Raw genomic sequence first — 26,607 nt, 5'->3', positions numbered from 1 at the left:
TTTGATTGGCTCGATGGGCACTTCTTTACGTACCATACGGTCAAGCTGCTCCCACAACAGCTCAATAGGGTTGAGATCCGGTGACTGTGCTGGCCACTCCATTATAGACAGAACACCAGCTGACTGCTTCTTCCCTAAATAGTTATTGCATAGTTTGGAGCTGTGCTTTGGGTCATTGTCCTGTTGTAGGAGGAAATTGGCTCTAATTAAGTGCCGTCCACAGGGTATGGCATGGCGTTGCAAAATGGAGTGACAGCCTTCCTTCTTCAAGATCCCTTTTACCCTGAACAAATCTCCCACTTTACCACCACCTAAGCACACCCAGACCATCACATTGCCTCCACCATGCTTGACAGATGGCGTCAAGCACTCCTCCAGCATCTTTTCATTTTTTCTGGGTCTCACGAATGTTGTTCTTTGTGATCCGAACACCTCAAACCCAGATTTGTCTGTCCATAGCACTTTTTCCAATCTTCCTCTGTCCAGTGTCTGTGTTCTTTTGCCCATCTTAATTGTTTATTTTAATTGGCCAGTCTGAAATATGGCTTTTTCTTGGCAACTCTGCCTAGAAGGCCAGCATCCCGGAGTTGCCTCTTCACTGTTGACATGATAGGGAACGGACTAGTAGTGTCGGAAGGTGGGTGAGATTGTTGGCTTCTACTTCTACTTCAAATCAAATCAAATGTATTTATATAGCCCTTCTTACATCAGCTGATATCTCAAAGTGCTGTACAGAAACCCAGCCTAAAACCCCAAACAGCAAGCAATGCAGGTGTAGAAGCACGGTGGCAAGGAAAAACTCCCTAGAGAGGCCAAAACCTAGGAAGAAACCTAGAGAGGAACCAGGCTATGAGGGGTGGCCAGTCCTCTTCTGGCTGTGCCGGGTGGAGATTATAACAGAACATGGCCAAGATGTTCAAATGTTCATAAATTACCAGCATGGTCAAATAATAATAATCACAGTAGTTGTCAAGGATGCAGCAAGTCAGCACCTCAGGAGTAAATGTCAGTTGGCTTTTCATAGCCGATCATTAAGAGTATCTCTACCGCTCCTGCTGTCTCTAGAGAGTTGAAACCAGCAGGTCTGGGACAGGTAGCAAGTCCGGTGAACAGGTCAGGGTTCCATAGCCGCAGGCAGAACAGTTGAAACTGGAGCAGCAGCACGGCCAGATGGACTGGGGACAGCAAGGAGTCATCATACCAGGTAGTCCTGAGGCATGGTCCTAGGGCTCAGGTCCTCCGAGAGAGAGAAAGAAAGAAAGAGAGAAAGAAAGAGAGAATTAGAGAGAGCATACTTCAATTCACACAGGACACCGGATAAGACAGGAGAAGTACTCCAGATATAACAAACTGACCCTAGCCCCCCGACACATAAACTACTGCAGCATAAATACTGGAGGCTGAGACAGGAGGGGTCAGGAGACACTGTGGCCCCATCCGATGATGGTTGGCAGGTCAGGAGGAGTAATTTTACCTTGAAGGCTTTGAAAAGGCTGTACATCTGATGTGCATAAAGGCCCCAAAACACCCTACATGTCAGCGATTGGGTGCAGAGATGTAGCGGAGTCAGGCGCAGGACACAGGATTTTGAGCAACACAGCGGAGTTTACTCAGAAATTCAAGCAAAATTCCAAATAGGAACATACATACACACTAGCACATACAACAACCACTAAAGACACCAACAATCACGGTCAGAACAGAAATGTATGCCAGAGGGTTAAATAAGGAACATGATAAGGGAATTGAAACCAGGTGTGTGTAATACAGACAAAACAAAACGAAACTGAAACATGGATCGGTGGTGACTAGAAAGCCGGTGACGTCGACCGCCGAACACCACCCGAACAAGGAGAAGGGACGACTTCGGCGGAAGTCGTGACACTACATTCATTGTCTACTTTCCTTTTCTTTGAAATCTTTAAAAAACTAATTTATGCGCAATTTCTAGCTAGCTACTATTTGTAACTGTGACGTGTGTGTCAGCCTGTCAGTCACTGTCTGTCCTCGTGCAGCTGTTATTTATACGTGCCTTCAAAATGATTGTCCCACAAGCTGTGGGAGTTAAATCATAACACAAAGGCGAGTATTCATTGGGCTTTTAATTTGAAAAGGAAACATGTTTTTCAAAACTTTACTATTGCAAATTCTTGATGTGATCTGAGCATGGTTCTGCGGGCCGTATTGATTCAGGTCGCGGGCCGCGTACGGCCCCCGTGCCGGCCTTTACCCAGGCGTGATCTAGATGGTTGATACTACAACGACCACATCTCTTCTTCCCTCTCTCCTGACCCTTCATCTGCTCTATTCCTATTCCTATAGCTACTAGAACACTACTATCACAGTACACTAACTATACTGTCGTTGCCTCTCTCCTGCAGTCCTCTGTCCATCGAACTAGAGACCTACTACCACACAGAGAAGGATGACGAGAGTCCCTTCATCTGCTCCATGCCCAGGGAGAACGGCATGCGTCTGTGTTCCTCTGTGCCCACCCTGTATGAGGAGGGGGGTCTCCAGTGCCAGGTGAACATGAAGTCCTACAACAGCACAGACAACACCACCTGCATCAACTGGTACCAGTACTACAGTAACTGCTCCGCGGGACACGTCAACCCCTTCAAAGGAGCCATCAACTTTGATAACATCTGCTACGCCTGGATCGCCATCTTTCAGGTGAGGGAATGACATGGGCGTGGGTATATATAGATTTGCATGTACGTGTATATTTAGTATATGTGATGGTATTCACCGAACCACACAGGCACTCCACAAAGCAGAGTCAATCGTGTTGACCCGTTTAAAACGAAAGCATTTAAAGGTCCAGGCTGGCAGTACTTCAGAAGGGTCTCAGGAAGATGGCATTACGTTGGTACTTTAATATTTGGCACCGAGGTTAGAGACAGCTGATCTTTGGAAATGTATTTTACTCTAGATCTTCTTTAAATGTACCCTTTGAAGCTTCGTCGTAAATGTGTTTTTATCTCTGTCTTCGTTTTAGTTTTTAAGTACGCCGAAACAGTTGACCACTTGACTGATCCCACTTTCATATAACTGTTGTCCTGCCTAGGATGTATTTTTTTATTTAAACTTTAATTAACTAGACAATTCAGTTACCTTCAGAAACAAATTCTTATGTTCAATGACGGCCTAGGAACAGTAGGTTTACTGCCTTGTTCAGGGGCAGAACAACAGATGTTTACCTTGTCAGCTGAGGGACTTGATCTAGCAAACTTTCAGTTACTGGCCCAACACCCTAACCACTAGGCTACCTGCCGCAGACAGTGACAGAGAGGGACATTGGTTGTCCTGCTGCCGCGTCTAAGGAATAGGGTTTGGTAGATTAAGAGAGAAGCAACAATTATGGTGATGGAAGCAAAGTGAAGTTCTTAATTTCATCTCCGTCATTGACTCTCTTATCAGCCTATTAATCGCAGGGCCTTTGTTCGAGTTTTAATTTGTCCCTGTGTTACAGTGGTGTCTTTACAGACTTTGCAGACTGTTTCATTAGAGGATTTCACATCATAATTTACTGTCAGCTGTGCTGTGTTCTGTGGTATCAGGGTGAACCTCAAACGGAGAGAGAAAAAGACAGAGGTGGAGTGTTCTGTGAATGTTGCACTGGGGAGGGGTTGGAAATCAAAATGTCTGACATACTGTCTGTGATTCTGTTGCTCTCTCTCTCTCCCCTCCTCTCTCTCTCTCTCCCCTCCTCTCTCTCCCCTCCTCTCTCTCTCTCTCTCTCTCTCTCTCTCTCTCTCTCTCTCTCTCTCTCTCTCTCTCTCTCTCTCTCTCTCTCTCCCCTCCTCTCTCTCTCTCTCTCCCCTCCATGTCCCCCTCCTCTCTTTCTCTCTCCCCCTCCTCTCTTTCTCTCCCCTCCTCTCTCTCTCTCTCTCCCCCTCCTCTCTCTCCCCCCGTTCTCTCTCTCTCTCTCCCCTCCTCTCTCTCTCTCTCTCCCCTTCCTCTCCATGTCCCCCTCCTCTCTCTCTCCCCTCCTCTCTCTCTCCCCTTCCTCTCCATGTCCCCCTCCTCTCTCTCTCCCCTCCTCTCTCTCTCTATCTCTCTCCCCTTCCTCTCCATGTCCCCTCCTCTCTCTCTGTGTCTCTGTCTCTCTCTCTCCCCTCCTCTCTCTCTGTGTCTCTGTCTCTCTCTCTCCCCCTCCTCTCTCTCTCTCCCCTCCTCTCTCTCTCCCCTTCCTCTCCATGTCCCCCTCCTCTCTCTGTGTCTCTGTCTCTCTCTCTCTCCCCTCCTTTCTCTCTGTGTCTCTGTCTCTCTCTCTCCCCCTCCTCTCTCTCTCTCCCCTCCTCTCTCTCTGTGTCTCTCTCTCTCCCCTCTCTCTCTCTCTCTCTCTCTGTGTCTCTATCTCTCTCTCCCCCCTCTCTCTCTCTCTGTGTCTAGGTGATCACTCTGGAGGGCTGGGTGGACATCATGTACTTTGTGATGGATTCTCACTCCTTCTACAACTTCATCTACTTCATCCTCCTCATCATCGTAAGACGAGTGTGTGTGTGTGTGTGTGTGTGTGTGTCTGTGCCTGTGTCTATGTGTGTCTGTGTCTGTGTGTGTGTGTGTGTGTGTGTGTGTGTGTGTGTGTGTGTGTGTGTGTGTGTGTGTGTGTGTGTGTGTGTGTGTGTGTGTGTGTGTGTGTGTGTGTGTGTGTGTGTGTGTGTGTGTGTATGTGTTTAGCAGAATTCATTGCCCTAGGCATAGCTACTTATTCAAACACCTAGTAAACGTCTGACTCCTGAATGCCCTCCAAGGCCCTTATGTAAAGAGACGTTTGCTTCCATAAACATGTCTCAGAACACCATCAGCTGTTCAGTCTGAAACTCCCTCACCACTACACAGTACACAGCCTGGTGAAAGAGTACAGTATTATCTCATCAAGCAAACCTTCACAGACGCTGGGAGGCTAGCCGGTAACTAACCTGGGAGAGCTGGTTCACAGAGCTGGGGAAGCTGGTTCTCAGAGGCTGGGAGGCTAGCCGGTAACTAACCTGGGGGACTGTCTGTTATTTGTATGTTAAACTCACAGTGGAGATGAGATGTAGCTGAAAAAACTCCCTAAAGTGGATTGGGAGGGACTCCAACTGTGTTTGTTCTGGTAGTCCCTCTCCCAACTCTGTGTGTGTTTCGGATTGTCCCTCTCCCAACTCTGTGTGTGTTTCGGATTGTCCCTCTCCCAACTCTGTGTGTGTTTCGGATTGTCCCTCTCCTAACTCTGTGTGTGTTTCGGATTGTCCCTATCCTAACTCTGTGTGTATTCTGGTTGTCCCTCTCCCAACTCTATGTGTGTTTCGGATTGTCCCTATCCTAACACTGTGTGTATTCTGGTTGTCCCTCTCCCAACTCTCCCAACTTCCGGCGCCGAAAAGAGATGGCCGCCTCGCTTCGCGTTCCTTGGAAAATATGCAGTATTTTGTTTTTTTATGTGTTATTTCTTACATCGGTACCCCAGGTAATCTTAGGTTTCATTACATACAGTCGGGAGGAACTACTGAATATACGATTAACGTCAACTCATCATCGTTCCTACCAGGAATATGACTTTCCGAAACGGATCCAGTGTTTTGCCTTCCACCCAATACAATGGATCTGATCCCAGCCGGCGACCCTGTGCGACGCCGAAAAAGGGGCAAACGAGGCGGTCTCGTGGTCAGGCTTCGGAGACGGGCACATCGCGCTCCACTCCCTAGCATACTACTCGCCAATGTCCAGTCTCTTGACAATAAGGTTGACGAAATCCGAGCACGGGTAGCATTCCAGAAAGACATCAGGGATTGCAACGTGCTCTGCTTCACGGAAACATGGCTAACTCAAGAGACGCTAACGGAGTCGGTGCAGCCAGCTGGTTTCTTCATGCATCGCGCCGACAGAAACAAACATCTTTCCGGTAAGAAGAGGGGCGGGGGGGTATGCCTTATGATTAACGAGACGTGGTGTGATCATCATAACAACACACAGGAACTCAAGTCATTCTGTTCACCTGATCTAGAACTCCTCACAATCAAATGTCGACCGCATTATCTACCAAGGGAATTCTCTTCAATCATAATCACAGCCGTATATATTCCCCCCCAAGCAGACACATCGATGGCCCTGAACGAACTTTATCTGACTCTTTGTAAACTGGAAACCACACACCCTGAGGCTGCATTCATCGTAGCTGGGGATTTTAACAAGGCTAATCTAAAAACAAAACTCCCTAAATTCTATCAGCATATCGATTGTGCTACCAGGGCTGGAAAAACCCTAGATCATTGTTATACTAATTTCCGCGACGCATATAAGGCCCTCCCCCGCCCCCCTTTCGGAAAAGCTGACCACGACTCCATTTTGTTGATTCCAGCCTACAAACAGAAACTCAAACAACAAGCTCCCGCGCTCAGGTCTGTTCAACGCTGGTCCGACCAATCTGAATCCACGCTTCAAGACTGCTTCGATCACGCGGATTGGAATATGTTCCGCATTGCGTCCAACAACAATATTGACGAATATGCTGATTCGGTGAGCGAGTTCATTAGGAAGTGCATTGACGATGTCGTACCCACAGCAACGATTAAAACATTCCCAAACCAGAAACCGTGGATTGACGGCAGCATTCGCGTGAAACTGAAAGCGCGAACCACTGCTTTTAACCAGGGCAAGGTGACCGGAAGCATGACCGAATACAAACAGTGTAGCTATTCTCTCCGCAAGGCAATCAAACAGGCTAAGTCCCAGTACAGAGACAAAATCGAGTCGCAATTCAACAGCTCAGACACAAGAGGTATGTGGCAGGGTCTACAGTCAATCACGGATTACAAAAAGAAAACCAGCCCCGTCGCGGACCAGGATGTCTTGCTCCCAGACAGGCTAAACAACTTTTTTGCCCGCTTTGAGGACAATACAGTGCCACTGACACGGCCCCCTACCAAAACCTGCGGGCTCTCCTTCACTGCAGCCGAGGTGAGTAAAACATTTAAACGTGTTAACCCTCGCAAGGCTGCAGGCCCAGACGGCATTCCCAGCCGCGTCCTCAGAGCATGCGCAGACCAGCTGGCTGGTGTGTTTACGGACATATTCAATCAATCCTTATCCCAGTCTGCTGTTCCCACATGCTTCAAGAGGGCCACCATTGTTCCTGTTCCCAAGAAAGCTAAGGTAACTGAGCTAAACGACTACCGCCCCGTAGCACTCACTTCCGTCATCATGAAGTGCTTTGAGAGACTAGTCAAGGACCATATCACCTCCACCCTACCGGACACCCTAGACCCACTCCAATTTGCTTACCGACCCAATAGGTCCACAGACGACGCAATCGCAACCACACTGCACACTGCCCTAACCCATCTGGACAAGAGGAATACCCATGTGAGAATGCTGTTCATCGATTACAGCTCAGCATTTAACACCATAGTACCCTCCAAACTCGTCATCAAGCTCGAGACCCTGGGTCTCGACCCCGCCCTGTGCAACTGGGTCCTGGACTTCCTGACGGGCCGCCCCCAGGTGGTGAGGGTAGGTAACAACATCTCCACCCCGCTGATCCTCAACACTGGGGCCCCACAAGGGTGCGTTCTGAGCCCTCTCCTGTACTCCCTGTTCACCCACGACTGCGTGGCCATGCACGCCTCCAACTCAATCATCAAGTTTGCGGATGACACTACAGTGGTAGGCTTGATTACCAACAACGACGAGACGGCCTACAGGGAGGAGGTGAGGGCCCTCGGAGTGTGGTGTCAGGAAAATAACCTCACACTCAACGTCAACAAAACAAAGGAGATGATTGTGGACTTCAGGAAACAGCAGAGGGAGCACCCCCCTATCCACATCGACGGGTCAGTAGTGGAGAAGGTGGAAAGTTTTAAGTTCCTCGGTGTACACATCACGGACAAACTGAATTGGTCCACCCACACAGACAGCGTTGTGAAGAAGGCGCAGCAGCGCCTCTTCAACCTCAGGAGGCTGAAGAAATTCGGCTTGTCACCAAAAGCACTCACAAACTTCTACAGATGCACAATCGAGAGCATCCTGTCGGGCTGTATCACCGCCTGGTACGGCAACTGCTCCGCCCACAACCGTAAGGCTCTCCAGAGGGTAGTGAGGTCTGCAGAACGCATCACCGGGGGCAAACTACCTGCCCTCCAGGACACCTACACCACCCGATGTCACAGGAAGGCCATAAAGATCATCAAGGACAACAACCACCCAAGCCACTGCCTGTTCACCCCGCTATCATCCAGAAGGCGAGGTCAGTACAGGTGCATCAAAGCAGGGACCGAGAGACTGAAAAACAGCTTCTATCTCAAGGCCATCAGACTGTTAAACAGCCACCACTAACATTTAGCGGCCGCTGCCAACATACTGACTCAACTCCAGCCACTTTAAAAATGGGAATTGATGGAAATTATGTAAAAATGTACCACTAGCCACTTTAAACAATGCCACTTAATATAATGTTTACATACCCTACATTACCCATCTCATATGTATATACTGTACTCTATATCATCTACTGCATCTTGCCATCTTTATGTAATACATGTACCACTAGCCACTTTAAACTATGCCACTTTATGTTTACATACCCTACAGTACTCATCTCATATGTATATACCGTACTCTATACCATCTACTGCATCTTGCCATGCCGTTCTGTACCACCACTCATTCATATATCTTTATGTACATATTCTTTATCCCTTTACACTTGTGTGTGTGTATAAGGTAGTAGTTGTGGAATTGTTAGGTTAGATTACTTGTTGGTTATTACTGCATTGTCGGAACTAGAAGCACAAGCATTTCGCTACACTCGCATTAACATCTGCTAACCATGTGTATGTGACTAATAAAATTTGATTTGATTTGATTTGATTTGATTTGATGTGTGTTTCGGATTGTCCCTATCCTAACTCTGTGTGTATTCTGGTTGTCCCTCTCCCAACTCTGTGTGTGTTTCGGATTGTCCCTCTACTAACTCTGTGTGTGTTTCGGATTGTCCCTATCCTAACTCTGTGTGTGTATTCTGGTTGTCCCTCTCCCAACTCTATGTGTGTTTCGGATTGTCCCTATCCTAACTCTGTGTGTATTCTGGTTGTCCCTCTCCCAACTCTATGTGTGTTTCGGATTGTCCCTATCCTAACTCTGTGTGTATTCTGGTTGTCCCTCTCCCAACTCTATGTGTGTTTCGGATTGTCCCTATCCTAACTCTGTGTGTATTCTGGTTGTCCCTCTCCCAACTCTGTGTGTGTTTCGGATTGTCCCTATCCTAACTCTGTGTGTATTCTGGTTGTCCCTTCCCTAACTCTGTGTGTGTTTTGGATTGTCCCTATCCTAATTGTGTGTATCTGGTTGTCCCTCTCTAGATTGACTCTTTCTCAAGATTTTAACTCTGTGTGTTTGTGGTTGTCCCTCTCTTAACTCTGTGTGTGTTTCTGGTTGTCACACTTCTCTTCTTATAATCTGATTTGAAACCTTAACCTTAACACTAAGCTTAACCACACTGCTAACCTTGGGTCTAGCCCTAACCTTAAATTAAGACAAACAAGCACATTTTTGTTTTCATGAATTTTTACAATAGAGCCAATTTTGACTTTGCGGCAACTAGTGACAACCCCTAACTCTGTGTGGTTATGGTTGTCCCTCTTCAGATTGACTATTTATAGTTAAGTATAGTTTTTTTTCTTTATTAGCACAAAAAAAGAATGACAAACAGTGCAGATAAAATACATGTAAAAAAATGTGCAGGACTCTTTCTAGATACTAACTCTGTGTGTGTTTCTGGTTGTCCCTCTCCTAACTCTGTGTGTGTTTCTGGTTGTCCCTCTCCTAACTTTGTGTTTGTTTCTGGTTGTCCCTCTCCAGATTGGCTCGTTCTTCATGATCAACCTGTGTCTGGTCGTCATCGCCACCCAGTTCAGTGAGACCAAGCAGAGGGAGAGCCAGCTGATGAGGGAACAGCGCGTCCGTTTCCTGTCCAACGCTAGTACCCTGGCCTCCTTCTCCGAGCCGGGCTCCTGCTACGACGAGCTGCTCAAACTCCTGGTCCACGTCATCCGCAATGGGTTCAGGCAGGTGGCCCATGTCTGCCGGGCCGTGATGCGCCGTGCTGGGATGAACATCGCAGCCTCTCCTCCTGCCCTGGAGAGAGAGAGGGAACGGGGGAGCCAGAGAAAGAGGAGGAAGACTTCGAGACAGGGTTCTGTGGTCTCCACAAAAGGGTCTATGTCCGTTCATTACTTGGTTCACCAACATCACCATCATCATCATCATTATCACTTACTGAACGGGAGTGTGCGAGGGAGACTAGGGGGGAGAGGGGTGGCGGGGGTCGGGGGAGGAGGGGGGGAAGTGGAGATGGGTTCCCATAGCAACAACGGGGGCACTGGACGTCTCATGCTGGGTCCTCTTCCGTTGCCGACCTCTGACCTGAACTTGGCAAACCCGGTGTCACCGGCCAATCCCGCTCCGGGAACCGGCAAAGGCAACTCGTCATCAGTGCGGAGTACATTACACACAGAATGCCACCTGGAGCCCAGCACCCCCACACTCCTCGCCCCTACCACTAGCCCCATCTCCCTGGCCCCTACGCCCATGTCCAGGCCTATGAAGAGGAACTCAGTACCGTTCGCTGGTCCCAGACCTAAAAACTACCCCACCCTACAGCCCAGCACACTAATGGAGTTTGGAAGTGGCAGTGTTCCAGCTAGTACCATTAGTAATATAAACCTCAATATATCCTCTCTACCCCTGGTGAGAGGACCGCCGAGTGTGTTAGACACCCACACACCCACAGGTAAGCCATTAAACACACTCAAACCAATGTGAGAAAGACAGAACTTAGAGGTGTGGTTCGACTGCTGTTTTTGTCTTGTTTTAATTGAAGTCATGCTGTGACTGTGATGATATAGGGAGTAAAAGGGAACATTGCTTTTTCTGACATGCAAATATCAACAAATGTGCTGATGTGATTAATCTGGAACTATGACAGTTTTTCTTCTCCATCCCTCCTTCCTTTCATCGTCACCGTCCATCCCTTCCTCCCTCCAGCCCAGCTCTCACGACATGACCTGAGTGCCATCGGAACCCTGGACCCCTCGTTCACCTTTGACCCTGAGTCGTGCCCCTACTGTGTCAAGGCTCTGTCAGGGGAGTCAGAAGGCACAGACGGAAACGAGACCCCCGGGGAATCCGACAGCGAGGGCTTCTACGAGTTCACCCAGGACCTCCACCACAGGGACCGTCGGGACAGCCGTCAGCCCGGGAAGAGGCAGCGAAAGCTGGGTAGCACGGTGGGGAGAGTGGTCCGGGCCTGGAGGCTGGTGTGTGATACCTTTAGGAAGATAGTGGACAGCAAGTATTTTGGAAGAGGAATCATGATCGCCATTCTGATTAATACACTGAGTATGGGGATCGAGTTCCACGAACAGGTGAGTGTGATTTTGTTGTTTGTACAGTATATCTTGTGTAGGATTGTGTGTGTGTGTGTGTGTGTGTGTTGGTGTAGGACTGGGGTAGGTTGGGATTGGACAAGCCAATCTGTATTCTGAGGACTATTCCCTGTCAGGTCAGGGGTTCAGACTGTGTGTAGCCGTGTGCAGTGAACCTCTCTTGGCCTTTACTCAACTTCATTCCCTGAAGGCCGAAGAGAAATTCCCTTTTTTCTCAATCCTCAGAGCATTTCAACTCTGGACTGTCTTGTTTATAGGAGCATATTTGTGGCCATGTGAAGTGCAGGAGAGCGTGTGTGTGTGTGTGTCTGTGTGTAAAGGGTTAGGAAGGCCCCGAAACATCTGAAATCCAGGGCTTTATTGGCATGGGAAACATACGTTTACATTGCCAAAGGAAGTGAAATAGATAATAAACAAAAGTGAAATTAACAACAACAAAAAAAACAGTAAACATTACATTCACAAAAGTTCCAAAATAATAAAGACATTTCACATTATGTGCAAGTAGTTAACTACAGAAGTACAAAAGGGAAAATAAATAAACATCAATATGGGTTGTATTTACAATGGTGTTTGTTCTTCACTGGTTGCCCTTTTCTTGTGGCAACAGGTCACACATCTTGCTGCTGTGGTATTTCACCCAATAGATATGTGAGTTTATCAAGATCCTTAAGTTTGGGTCAGTCACAGTGGTCAGGTATTCTGCCACTTTGTACTCTTTGTTTAGGGCCAAATAGCATTCTAGTTTGCTCTATTTTTTTGTTAACTCTTTCTAATGTGTCAAGTAATTATCTTTTTATTTTCTCATGATTTGGTTGGGTCTAATTGTGCTGTTGTCCTGGGGCTCTGTGGGGTCTGTTTGTGTTTGTGAACAGATCCCCAGGACCAGCTTGCTTAGGGGACTCTTCTCCAGGTTCATCTCTCTGTAGGTGATGGCTTTGTTATGGAAGGTTTGGGAATCGCTTCCTTTTAGGTGGTTGTAAATACATTTGATTGATTGTACAATTTAACGTCTCTTTTCTGGATATGATCATTAGCGGTTATCGGCCTAATTCTGCTATGCATTATTTGGTGTTTTATGTTGTACACTGATGATATTTTAGCAGAATTCTGCATGCATAGTCTCAATTTGGTGCTTGTCCCATTTTGTGAATTCTCTCTCTCTCTCATGGAGCGAGCTGTGTGTATATTTCTCGTTACTATGGTAAATATTATTCAAAAAGGTTGAAGTAGTATTATATAGTTATGGAGCAGTTCAACAATCAGTCCTGTTAGGTGGGACACAAAATGGCCAAATGCTACTTTTAAAGACACACATAGAAGATGCATCTTCAGGGACCCATCCTGAGCAGGTCTGAGTACAGCGTTTATCTCTTTGGGTTGTGAGACTGGGAGAGTTAGAGGACATGACCCATCCTGAGCAGGTCTGAGTACAGCGTTTATCTCTTTGGGTTGTGAGACTGGGAGAGTTAGAGGACATGGCCCATCCTGAGCAGGTCTGAGTACAGTGTTTATCTCTTTGGGTTGTGAGACTGGGAGAGTTAGAGGACATGACCCATCCTGAGCAGGTCTGAGTACAGCGTTTATCTCTTTGGGTTGTGAGACTGGGAGAGTTAGAGGACATGACCCATCCTGAGCAGGTCTGAGGACAGTGTTTATCACTTTGGGTTGTGAGACTGGGAGAGTTAGAGGACATGACCCATCCTGAGCAGGTCTGAGGGCAGCGTTTATCTCTTTGGGTTGTGAGACTGGGAGAGTTAGAGGACATGACCCATCCTGAGCAGGTCTGAGTACAGCGTTTATCTCTTTGGGTTGTGAGACTGGGAGAGTTAGAGGACATGGCCCATCCTGAGCAGGTCTGAGTACAGCGTTTATCTCTTTGGGTTGTGAGACTGGGAGAGTTAGAGGACATGACCCATCCTGAGCAGGTCTGAGGACAGTGTTTATCTCTTTGGGTTGTGAGACTGGGAGAGTTAGAGGACATGACCCATCCTGAGCAGGTCTGAGTACAGTGTTTATCTCTTTGGGTTGTGAGACTGGGAGAGTTAGAGGACATGACCCATCCTGAGCAGGTCTGAGTACAGTGTTTATCTCTTTGGGTTGTGAGACTGGGAGAGTTAGAGGACATGACCCATCCTGAGCAGGTCTGAGTACAGTGTTTATCTCTTTGGGTTGTGAGACTGGGAGAGTTAGAGGACATGACCCATCCTGAGCAGGTCTGAGTACAGTGTTTATCTCTTTGGGTTGTGAGACTGGGAGAGTTAGAGGACATGACCCATCCTGAGCAGGTCTGAGTACAGTGTTTATCTCTTTGGGTTGTGAGACTGGGAGAGTTAGAGGACATGACCCATCCTGAGCAGGTCTGAGGACAGTGTTTATCACTTTGGGTTGTGAGACTGGGAGAGTTAGAGGACATGACCCATCCTGAGCAGGTCTGAGGGCAGCGTTTATCTCTTTGGGTTGTGAGACTGGGAGAGTTAGAGGACATGACCCATCCTGAGCAGGTCTGAGTACAGTGTTTATCTCTTTGGGTTGTGAGACTGGGAGAGTTAGAGGACATGACCCATCCTGAGCAGGTCTGAGGACAGTGTTTATCTCTTTGGGTTGTGAGACTGGGAGAGTTAGAGGACATGACCCATCCTGAGCAGGTCTGAGTACAGTGTTTATCTCTTTGGGTTGTGAGACTGGGAGAGTTAAAGGACATGACCCATCCTGAGCAGGTCTGAGGACAGTGCTTATCACTTTGGGTTGTGAGACTGGGAGAGTTAGAGGACATGGCCCATCCTGAACAGGTCTGAGGACAGCGTTTATCTCTTTGGGTTGTGAGACTGGGAGAGTTAGAGGACATGACCCATCCTGAGCAGGTCTGAGTACAGTGCTTATCACTTTGGGTTGTGAGACTGGGAGAGTTAGAGGACATGGCCCATCCTGAGCAGGTCTGAGGACAGTGCTTATCACTTTGGGTTGTGAGACTGGGAGAGTTAGAGGACATGACCCATCCTGAGCAGGTCTGAGTACAGTGTTTATCTCTTTGGGTTGTGAGACTGGGAGAGTTAGAGGACATGACCCATCCTGAGCAGGTCTGAGTACAGCGTTTATCTCTTTGGGTTGTTAGACTGGGAGAGTTAGAGGACATGACCCATCCTGAGCAGGTCTGAGGGCAGCGTTTATCTCTTTGGGTTGTGAGACTGGGAGAGTTAGAGGACATGACCCATCCTGAGCAGGTCTGAGTACAGTGTTTATCTCTTTGGGTTGTGAGACTGGGAGAGTTAGAGGACATGACCCATCCTGAGCAGGTCTGAGGACAGTGTTTATCTCTTTGGGTTGTGAGACTGGGAGAGTTAGAGGACATGACCCATCCTGAGCAGGTCTGAGTACAGTGTTTATCTCTTTGGGTTGTGAGACTGGGAGAGTTAAAGGACATGACCCATCCTGAGCAGGTCTGAGGACAGTGCTTATCACTTTGGGTTGTGAGACTGGGAGAGTTAGAGGACATGGCCCATCCTGAACAGGTCTGAGGACAGCGTTTATCTCTTTGGGTTGTGAGACTGGGAGAGTTAGAGGACATGACCCATCCTGAGCAGGTCTGAGTACAGTGCTTATCACTTTGGGTTGTGAGACTGGGAGAGTTAGAGGACATGGCCCATCCTGAGCAGGTCTGAGGACAGTGCTTATCACTTTGGGTTGTGAGACTGGGAGAGTTAGAGGACATGACCCATCCTGAGCAGGTCTGAGTACAGTGTTTATCTCTTTGGGTTGTGAGACTGGGAGAGTTAGAGGACATGACCCATCCTGAGCAGGTCTGAGTACAGCGTTTATCTCTTTGGGTTGTTAGACTGGGAGAGTTAGAGGACATGACCCATCCTGAGCAGGTCTGAGGACAGTGTTTATCTCTTTAGGTTGTGAGACTGGGAGAGTTAGAGGACATGGCCCATCCTGAGCAGGTCTGAGTACAGCGTTTATCTCTTTGGGTTGTGAGACTGGGAGAGTTAGAGGACATGACCCATCCTGAGCAGGTCTGAGGACAGTGTTTATCTCTTTGGGTTGTGAGACTGGGAGAGTTAGAGGACATGACCCATCCTGAGCAGGTCTGAGTACAGTGTTTATCTCTTTGGGTTGTGAGACTGGGAGAGTTAGAGGACATGACCCATCCTGAGCAGGTCTGAGTACAGTGTTTATCTCTTTGGGTTGTGAGACTGGGAGAGTTAGAGGACATCTGTTACTGTGACACTTTCACTCCCCAAGCTGAGCTCATATCTACACAGTCTCTTTCAATTATTATTCTCTCTCTCTCTCTCTCTCTCTCTCTCTCTCTCTCTCTCTCTCTCTCTCTCTCTCTCTCTCTCTCTCTCTCTCTCTCTCTCTCTCTCTCTCTCTCTCTCTCTCTCTCTCTCTCTCTCTCTCTCTCTCTCTCTCTCTCTCTTTCTCTCTCTCTCTCTCTCTCTCTCTCTCTCTCTCTCTCTCTCTTTCTCTCTCTCTCTCTCTCTCTCTCTCTCTCTCTCTCTCTCTCTCTCTCTCTCTCTCAAACCGTAGCCTGAAGGGAGCACGCCACCAGATATGCTGCGCATGCACTATATGTCATACAGATGTAGTGGTAAAGCAGATTGAAGAGATCGCAACGGTGTATTGAGAGAGAGTTTGTGTGTTTGAGTGAGAGAGAGAGTTTGAGTGTTCGAGAGAGAGAGTTTGAGTGTTCGAGAGAGAGAGTTTGTGTGTTTGAGTGAGAGAGAGAGTTTGTGTGTTCGAGAGAGAGAGTTTGAGTGTTTGAGTGAGAGAGAGAGTTTGAGTGTTCGAGAGAGAGAGTTTGTGTGTTTGAGTGAGAGAGAGAGTTTGAGTGTTCGAGAGAGAACACTCATTTTTTACAGAAAGCCAGGGGCACACTCCAACACTCAGACATCATTTACAAGCAAAGCATTTGTGTTTAGTGAGGCAGAGGCAGTAGGGGTGATCAGGGATGTTCGGTTGATAACTGCCTGAGTTTGACTATTTTCTAAGCATTCAAAATGTAGCTAGTACTTTTGGGTGTCGACGAAAATGTATGGAGTAAAAAGTGTCTTAAAGGAATGTAGTGAAGTGAAAGTAATATTAGTAGTACTTTAAAGTATTTTTACTTAATCTGTCTGTAAACAATTGTTGGAAAAATGACTTGTGTCATGCACAAAGTAGATGTCCTAACCGACTTGCCAAAACTATAGTTTGTTAAGAAGAAATTTGTGGAATGGTTGAAAAATATATATATGTTTTGTATACTGAGTGTACAAAACATTAAGGACACCTGCTCTCTTGACAGGTGAATCCAGGTGAAAGCCAGTATCCCTTATTGATGTCACTTGTTAAATCCACTTCAATCAGTGAATATAGATGTAGATGAAGGGGGAGAAGACAGATTTTTAAACCTTGAGACATGGATTGTGTGTGTGTCATTCACAGGGTGATTGGGCAAGAGAAAATATATGCTGCAAGGTTTTTCACCGTCAACAGTTTCCCGTGTGCGTCAAGAATGAACCATCCAAAGGACATTCAGCCAACTTGACTGTGGGAAGCATTTGAGTCAACAAGGGGTTGCCTCCCTGTGGAATGCTTATAACACAAAAAGCATGTTCTGCAGGCTCTAGTTTTGTCTAATCTTGATTATTGTCCAGTCGTGTGGTCCAGTGCTGCAAGGAAATACCTAGTTAAGCTGCAGCTGGCCCAGAACAGAGCGGCACATTTTGCTCTTCATTGTAATCAGAGGGCTAATATTAATACTATGCATGCCAGTCTCTCTTGGTTAGGAGTTGAGGAGAGACTGACTGCATCATTTCTTATTTTTATAAGAAACATTGTTTTGAAAATCCCTAATTGTTTGCATAGTGAACTTACACACAGCTCTGACACACACACTTACCCCACCAGACATGCCACCAGGGGTCTTTTCACAGTCCTCAAATCCAGAACAAATTCAAGAAAGCGTACAGTATTATATAGAGCCCTTATTGCATGGAACTTCCTTCCATCTCATATTGCTCAAATAAACAGCAAACCTGGTTTCAAAAAACAGATAAAGCAACACCTCACGGCACAACGCCTCTCCTCTATTTGACCTAGATAGTTTGTGTGTATGCATTGATATGTAGGCTACGTGTGCCTTTTAAAAATGTATGTAGTTCTGTCCTTGAGCTGTTCTTGTCTAATGATGTTCTGTATTATGTCACTCTGTATTATGTTTCTTGTTTTGTGTGGATCCCAGGAAGAGTAGCTGCTGCTTTTGCAACAGCTAATGGGGATCCTAATAAAATAAGTCTATGCCCTGAGGAATTGAGTCTGTTCTGATGGCAAAAGGGGGGGGGTACAACTCAATATTAGGAAGGTGTTCTTAATGTTTTGTACACTCACTGCATATGGTATATACAGTGCCTTCAGGAAGTATTCTCACTCCTTGACTATTACACATTTTGTTGTGTTATAAAGTGGATTAAAGTTGATGTAATTGTCATTTTTCTTCAACGATCTACACAAACTACTGTAAATAAATGTTTTAATGGAAAATGAAACACTAATATATCTTGTTTAGATAAGTAGTCAACTCCCTGAGTCAATACATGTTAGAATTACCTTTTGCAGTGATTACAGCTGTAAGTCTTTCTTGGTAAGTCTGTAAGGGCTTAGCACACATGGATTGTAAAATATTTGCCCGTTATTCTATGCCCAAAATGCTAGACAGACATTTTAAAATTGCACAAGGTGAGACCCAGATGCAGACACAGGAGGCAGATGGTTTGAGTCTTTGATATTTATTACATCCAAAAGGGGTAGGCAAGAGATTGGTCGTGGACATGCAAAAGGTCAAAAGCAGTTCAGAGTCCAGGAGGTACAGTGTGGCAGGCAGGCTCGAGGTCAGGGCAGGCAGAATGGTCAGGCAGGCGGGCACAGAGTCCAGAAAACAAGCAAGGGTCAAAACCAGGAGGACTAGTAAAAAAGAATAGAAACGTCAGGAGCACGGGAAAAACAGACTGGTTGACTTGGAACATACAAGACGAACTGGCACAGAGAGACAGGAAATACAGGGATATATACACCAGGGATAACAAGCGACACCTGGGGGGCGTGGCGCAATAACAAGGACAGGTGAAACTTATCAGGGTGTGACACATTTTCTGATTTTGCCAAAGATTTTCAAGCCGATTTAACTCAAACTGGAACTAGGCCACTCCGAAACATTCAATGGCATCTTGGTAAGCAACTCCAGTGTATATTTGGCCTTATGTTTTAGGTAATTGTCTTGCTGAAATGTGAATTTCAAATCAAATCAACATTTATTTGTCACATACACATGTTTAGCAGATGTTATTGCGGGTGTAGCGAAATGCTTGTGTTTCTAGCTCCAACAGTGTAGTAATATATTACAAGTAATATCTAATAATACACAGAATCTAAAGAAATGAAATGGAATTAACTTCTTAGGGCTGCAATCCCGTTAACGGGATCGATATGACAACAGCCAGTGAAAGTGCAGGGCGCCAAATTCAAAACAACAGAAATCTCATAATTAAAATTACTCAAGCATACAAGTATTTCACACCATTTTAAAGATACACTTCTTGTTAATCCCACCACAGTGTCCGATTTCAAAAAGGCTCTACAGCGAAAGCACTACAAATGATTATGTTAGGTCACCGCAAAAATCACAGAAAAACACAGACATTTTTCCAGCAAAAGACAGGAGTCACAAAAAGCAGAAATAGAGATAAAATGAATATCTAACCTTTGATGACCTTCATCAGATGACACTCATAGGACTTCATGTTACACAATACATATATGTTTTGTTCGATAAAGTTAATATTTATATCCAAAAACCTCAGTTTACATTGGCGCCATGTTCAGAAATGCCTCCAAAATATCCGGAGAAATTGCAGAGAGCCACATCAAATAACAGAAATACTCATCATAAACTTTGATGAAAGATACATGTTTTACATAGAATTAAAGATAAACTTGTTCTTAATGCAATCCCTTTGTCAGATTTCAAAAAAGCTTTACGGAAAAAGCACAATATTCAATAATCTGAGAACAGCGTTCAGCCACAAAAGCAAGCCATACAGTTACCCGCCAAATTGTGTATTCAACAAAAGTCATAAATAGCATTATAAATCTTCACTTACCTTTGCTGATTTTCGTCGGAATGCTCTCCCAGGACTCCCACTTCCACAAGAAATGTTCGTTTTGTTCGGTAATGTCCATCAATAGCTACTTTTGTTAGCGCGTTTGGTAAACCAATCCAAAGTCACGAAGCGCATTCACTAAAAGCAGACGAGATGTCAAAAAGTTCCGTAACAGTCAGTAGAAACATGTCAAACGATGTATTGAATCAATCTTTAGGATGTTTGTTGCAAACAGGATGCATGTTTTGGTCTATTTTCATTCTGTACAGGCTTCCTTCTTTTCACTCTGTCATTTATGTTAGTATTGTGGAGTAATGTTGTTGATCCATCCTCAGTTATCTTCTATCACAGCCAATAAACTCTGTCACGGTTTTAAAATCACCATTGGCCTCATGGTGAAATCTCTGAGCGGTGTCCTTCCTCTCCCACAACTGAGTTAGGAAGGACGCCTGTATCTCTGTGGTAAGTGGGTGTATTGATACACTTTCCAAAGTGTAATTAATAACTTCACCATGCTCAAAGGGATATTCAATATCTGCTTTTTTTACCCATCTACCAATAGGTGCCCTTCTTTGTGAACCATTGTGGTTGAATCTGTGCTTTAAAATGCACTCCTCAACTGAGGGACCTTACAGATAATTGTGTGTCTGGTACAGAGATTTTGTAATCATATAATAATCTTGAGGTTGTGATGCTCATCATCCATAATCGTCTGATGCATGATTATAGAATTACTGTGCCAGCCCATCAGTCATTGGGTTTCTACATATGTGGTTTCTAACAAACATACAAAAATGGGTCAGGTAAAGTGTGACGGAATCCACTCTTACACAATGTGTTACACAAACACACACACACATGTGGTTTGCGTGTACGCCTGTTGCCTTACGCCTGTTGCCTTTGCACTCGTTGTTGAAGATACATGATATACTCCAGACCTCTGATCCCTGCTTCTTATCACACACAGAAACAACCTGAAACACCCAGCTTGCCGTTCCTGAAACTCCTTACGCAGTAAGGTTAGGACAGGAGGAAGGATGAGAGGGGAGGAGGGGGAGAGGGGAGGAGGAAGGATGAGAGGGGAGGAGGAAGGATGAGAGGGGAGGAGGGGGAGGGGAGGAGGAAGGATGAGAGGGGAGGAGGGGGAGAGGGGAGGAGGAAGGATGAGAGGGGAGGAGGGGGAGAGGGGGAGAGGGGATGAGGGGGAGGGGTGGAGGAAGGATGAGAGGGGAGGAGGGGGAGAGGGGAGGAGGGGGAGAGGGGAGGAGGAAGGATGAGAGGGGAGGAGGGGGAGAGGGGGAGGAAGGATGAGAGGGGAGGAGGGGGAGAGGGGAGGAAGGATGAGAGGGGAGGAGGGGGAGAGGGGAGGAAGGATGAGAGGGGAGGAGGGGAGGAAGGATGAGATGGGAGGAGGGGGAGAGGGGAGGAGGGGGGGTGGAGGAAGGATGGGGGGGAGGGGGAGAGGGGAGGAGGAAGGATGAGAGGGGAGGAGGAAGGATGAGAGGGGAGGAGGGGGAGAGTGGAGGAGGAAGGATGAGAGGGGAGGAGGAAGGATGAGAGGAGAGGAGGAAGGATGAGAGGGGAGGAGGGGGAGAGGGGAGGAAGGATGAGAGGGGAGTAGGGGAAGAGGGGAGGAAGGATGAGAGGGGAGGAGGGGAGGAAGGATGAGAGGGGAGGAGGGGGAGAGGGGAGGAAGGATGAGAGGGGAGGAGGGGAGGAAGGATGAGAGGGGAGGAGGGGGAGAGGGGAGGAGGGATTAGATGGATGGAAGATTTATCTGCTCTCTCTCCGCAGTTACTGTAAGAGCGTTGCCTTTTATGGTGTGTGTGTGTGTGTGTGTGTGTGTGTGTGTGTGTGTGTGTGTGTGTGTGTGTGTGTGTGTGTGTGTGTGTGTGTGTGTGTGTGTGTGTGTGTGTGTGTGTGTGTGTGTGTGTGTGTGTGTGTGTGTGTGTGTGTGTGTGTGTGTGTGTGGATACTTGTCCTGCTGCCAACTATATGAAACAGGCTGCTTTATTTAATCAGAGGGCAGTGTTCTTCTTCACATGAGGGAGTCGCTCCCTCGTTCTTTAAAGGAAACCAGTGAGTGAAGGTATTAGCCTTTCAACCGCTCCCACCCGTCCCTTGGCATCCATCCATCTCTCTTCCTTCCTCTATTTGACTCTTCTCTACTGTCATTCTTCTCTCCACCCTGTCCCCTCTTTCCTCTCAGCAGCGGTTTGCTCATGGTGGGATTTTTCCCCCCGACCTTCTTTCACTCTCTCTCCTTCTCTCTCGCTCTCCATCTTTCTTTCTCTCACCCTGTTATTTTACAGTTTACATCTCTCTGTTGTTAATAAGGAAACTGAGGTTTCATGCTCTGGGGAGAGAGGGTGGTGGTGTGGCTGGGTAATATACGCAGCTGGGGGCTATTTGTTTATTTTGTGTGTGTGAGTGTGTGTGTGTGTGAGTGTGAGTGTGAGTGTGAGTGTGTGTGTGTGTGTGTGTGAGTGTGTGTGTGTGAGTGCATGTGTGCGTGTGCGTGCGTGTTTGTCTGTGTGTGTGTGTCCTCATTGTTTCTTTCTTCTCTTGTTACAGACCATATATTAAAATAAAAACGCAAAGTAGTTTTTTGGGGTATCTGTATGTTACTTTAGTATGTATATTTTTGAAAACTTTTCCTTCACTACAATTCCTAAAGAAGATGATGTACTTTTTAGGCGATACATTTTCCCGGACACCCAAAAGTACTTGTTACATTTTAAATGCTTAGCAGGACAGGAAAATGGTCAAATTTACACACTTATCAAGAGAACATTGCTTGTCATCTGATCTGGTGGACTCACTATCTACAAATGCTTTATTTCTAAATTATGACTGAGTTTATCATCTGGTTTGCTTAATATAAGGACTTTTTAAATATTAATACTTTTACAGTTTAAGTCAGAAGTTTACATACCGTTAGGTTGGAGTCCTTAAATCTCGTTTTTCAACCACTGCGCAAATTTCTTCTTAAGGAACACAAATTCAAGGTATTGGAGTGGCTATCACAAAGCCCTGACCTCAATCCTATAGAACATTTGTGGACAGAACTGAAAAAGCGTGAGCGAGCAAGGAGGCCTACAAACCTGACTCAGTTACACCAGCTCTGTCAGGAGGAATGGGCCAAAATTCACCCGACTTATTGTGGGAAGCTTGTGGAAGGCGTGTGGAAGGCTACCTGAACAGTTTGACCCAAGTTCAACCATTTAAAGGCAATGCTAACAAATACTAATTGAGTGTATGTAAACTTCTGACCCACTGGGAATGTGAATAAATCATTCTCTCTGCTATTATCATGACATTTCACATTCTTAAAATAAAGTGGTGATCCTAACTGACCTAAGACAGTGAATTCTTGCTCTGATTAAATGTCAGGAATTTGGCTAAGGTATATGTAAACCTCCGACTTCAACTGTACTTTTGATACTTGATCGTATATTTTAGCAATTACATTTACTTTTGCTAATTAAGAATATTTAAAACCAAATACTCAAGTAGCATTGTAGTTGGTGACTTTCACATTTACTTAAGTAATTTTCTAATAAGGTATCTTTTCTCTTTCTCACTTACTACCAATGTAGTAAGCCCCCACGGCCCTACTAAAAAGCTTCAGCACAGCAACTTCCACCAACAATGGATGCTCCTCAACCCCCCCCCCCCCCCCCATCTCTCACTCTCTCTCACTCTCTCTCACTCTCTCTCACACACACCCCTAGTTGTTCTCCTAGATGGCTATTTCCTTCTTATTTAGATGTAAGGGAATATCATATGAAGAGTAGAGGTTTGATCTTGTAATGTAATCTAATAGTGCTGTGTGTACCTGACTGCCAGTTATGCAGTGCCATGTTGTCTGTCTGTCTGTGTGTGTGTGCATGAGTGTTGAAGAATGCAGGGCTAGGGGTCCCGCTAGCGGGACAACTTCCGGTGAAACTGGAGGGCGCGCAATTCAAATAAATGATCATAAATAATATGGATTATTAAATATTTATGTACCTATAAGTGTCTTATATCGTCTGAAAGCTTAATTCTTGTTAATCTGACTGCACTGTCAGATTTACAGTACCTTTTACAGCGAAAACATGCCATGAGATTGTTTGAGGACTGCACCCCACATCAAAATATTTTTACACCGGCACAGGTTTCATACATTCACAAATAACGATTAAATATTCACTTACTTTTTGAATATCTTCCTCTGATTTGTCATCCAAAGGGTCACAGCTATAACATGTAGTATTGTTTTGTTAGATTAAAATCCTTCTTTATATTCCAAAAAGTATGTTTACTTGCTGCCATCGATTTGAGTAATATACTCGTTCAACATGCAGAGAAAGGAATCCGAAAATCTACCCCTTAACTTTCTTTCAACAAGTCAAAATAAATGTCTATTTACTTCTCAGATACCCTAAAATGTAATCAAACTATAATATTTCTTACGGAAAGAAGTATGTTCAATAGGAAACCGATGTTTAGCAGATGTGTAATGTCTTCATAGTGCGCGCAAACACAAATTTCCAAGACTGTGTCCTTCTGCTAAAATGTATATTTCTTATTCGTTTTTGAAGTTATTAGCCTGAAACCTTGAACATAGACTGCTGACACCCCGTGGAAGCCATAGGAATTGCATCCAGGGAGCTAATTTTCAATATGACCTTTCTCTTGAATTTCTAAGAGGATAGTCTCTCATAATTTTTTTTTTTTATAATGGTACCAGTTATATGCATATCCTGGCTTCAGGGCCTGAGCTACAGGCAGTTTACTTAGGGGACGTCATTCAGACAGGAGGTGGAGAAAAAAGGGGCCTAGCCCTAAAGAAGTTATTAAGCCTCTCCCAGACCTTAACCCTTACCTTAACCATTCAGAGTCAATACCTAACCTTAACCATTCAGAGTCAATACCTAACCTTAACCATTCAGAGTCAATGCCTAACCTTAACCATTCAGAGTCAATACCTAACCTTAACCATTCAGAGTCAATGCCTAAACTTAACCTTAATACTTCAAAATGTGACGTTTGCAACAACTTTAAAATGTGTGGTTTGATAAACATGGATGAACGTCTAATTTTACTGTGAGAGCTAGTGGTGAATGATTTGGTGGTTTTATTAGTGAAGAAACAGAAGAGGACCTGGAGTTTAGCATCACTTTCACCCTGGGACAGCGTTGGAGAGGGAGGGAGAGACACACCTGTATTGTCTTAGGTCAGATAGCGAGACTTCCATCTACACTGATGGTTACTGGCAATGCATGCCGTGTTAGAACGACGCTACCTGTCAGAGTGACTTACCTGTACTTGCTGGGAAGCCACACACACACACACACACACACACACACACACCCACACAAACACACACACGTACACACTGGGAATATTATTAATGTGTCATATGCACAGATATAAAATGCCTTTCATGTTTCTCATACACACAGCCCACAACACACACAACACACACAGACACACACATACACACACTCCATATGATACAGCATGAGTTTGATCTAGCTGTGGGAGTGTCAGAAAACTTCTCTGATGGTTTTTATCAGTGGATGTGTTTGTGTGTGTTGAAAATAACTATCTCTCATTATATCCTCTCTCTCCCTGTCTTCTCATCACTTTCCCTCCATCTTTCTCTCTCTCTCTCTCTCCGTCTCCCCCCTCCCCTCCCTCTCTCCCTTCTCATCACTTTCCCTCCGTCTCTCTCTCCCTTTCTTCTAATCACTTTCCCTCCATCTTTCTCTCTCTCTCTCTCTCTCTCTCTCTCTGTCTCTCTCCATCTCCCTCCCTCCCTCCCTCCCTCCCTCCCTCCCTCCCTCCCTCCCTCCCTCCCTCTCTCCCTCTCTCTCTCTCTCTCTCTCTCTCTCTCTCTCTCTCTCTCTCTCTCTCTCTCTCTCTCTCTCTCTCTCTCTCTCTCTCTCTCTCTCTCTCCCTCTCCTCCCTCCCTCCCTCCCTCCCTCCCTCCCTCCCTCCCTCCCTCCCTCTCAAGCCTGATGAGCTGACCAATGCTTTGGAGATCAGTAACATAGTGTTCACCAGTCTGTTTGCCTTGGAGATGTTACTCAAGGTGCTGGTGTATGGGCCGTTTGGTTACATCAAAAACCCTTACAACATCTTCGACGGAGTCATAGTGGTCATCAGGTAAGCAAGACACATTGACCAATTCATTTATAAATGATGACACACTGCCACTTTTGGCTGTGTAATATCTGTAGGTCCTCACTCTTCAGATCAGGGCCCCTATCCACAAAGCATCTCACAGTAGGAGAGCTAATCTAGGATCAGGCCCCCACCTGGTATTCATTATGATCTAAAAGGTGATCTAAAAGGTGAAACTGATCCTAGGTCAGCACTCTAGGCCCAGGTTTGAGTTACTGTATCTCCTTCCAATGAATGTTTGATCCTGTAGCTGACAGTGACTGTGCATCCTGTCTCTCTCCCCAGTGTATGGGAGATCGTGGGTCAGCAGGGCGGTGGTCTGTCTGTGTTGCGTACCTTCAGGCTGATGCGGGTGTTGAAGCTCGTGCGCTTCATGCCTGCTCTGCAGAGGCAGCTGGTGGTGCTGATGAAGACCATGGACAACGTGGCCACCTTCTGTATGCTACTCATGCTCTTCATCTTCATCTTCAGGTAGCTATGGGCCTGCACAAACGTGGAATTAAAAGGGATTTGGATACAAGCTGAAACACATTTTTATAGAAATAAGGGGGGCAGCCTTTATCATTCTTGTCTTCAAGTTAGGATGGAAAGAAGGAGGAGAGTAGTTAAGAGAGGAGGGAGAGAAGGAGGAGGAGAGGAGAGGAGGGAGAGAAGGAGGAGTAGAGGAGGGAGAGAAGGAGGGAGAGAAGGAGGAGGAGAGGAGGGAGAGAAGGAGGAGGAGAGAAGGGAGAGAAGGATGAGGAGAGGAGGAGAGAAGAGAGAGAAGGAGGAGAGGAGGGAGAGAAGGAGGAGGAGAGGAGGGAGAGAAGGAGGAGGAGAGGAGGAAAGAAGGGAGAGAAGGGAGAGAAGGAGGAGGAGAG

The 26,607-nt window shown here is 46.1% G+C and overlaps 1 protein-coding gene across 1 annotated transcript in view; it reads left to right on the top strand.

Annotated features, from left to right (window-relative positions):
- The window catches only part of LOC139570030 (voltage-dependent T-type calcium channel subunit alpha-1G-like), a 253,614-nt gene that overhangs the window by 73,248 nt on the left and 153,759 nt on the right, over positions 1-26,607 (top strand). The window contains 6 exon segments of the mRNA XM_071391473.1: positions 2,382-2,676; positions 4,399-4,491; positions 9,847-10,777; positions 11,032-11,411; positions 25,578-25,729; positions 26,033-26,218. Coding sequence (XP_071247574.1) covers positions 2,382-2,676; positions 4,399-4,491; positions 9,847-10,777; positions 11,032-11,411; positions 25,578-25,729; positions 26,033-26,218 — 2,037 coding nt within the window.

Source organism: Salvelinus alpinus, chromosome 3 (genome assembly GCF_045679555.1).
Source record: "Salvelinus alpinus chromosome 3, SLU_Salpinus.1, whole genome shotgun sequence".
In the NCBI taxonomy this organism is placed as follows: domain Eukaryota; kingdom Metazoa; phylum Chordata; class Actinopteri; order Salmoniformes; family Salmonidae; genus Salvelinus; species Salvelinus alpinus.
This window is presented reverse-complemented; position numbering and strand designations above follow the sequence as displayed.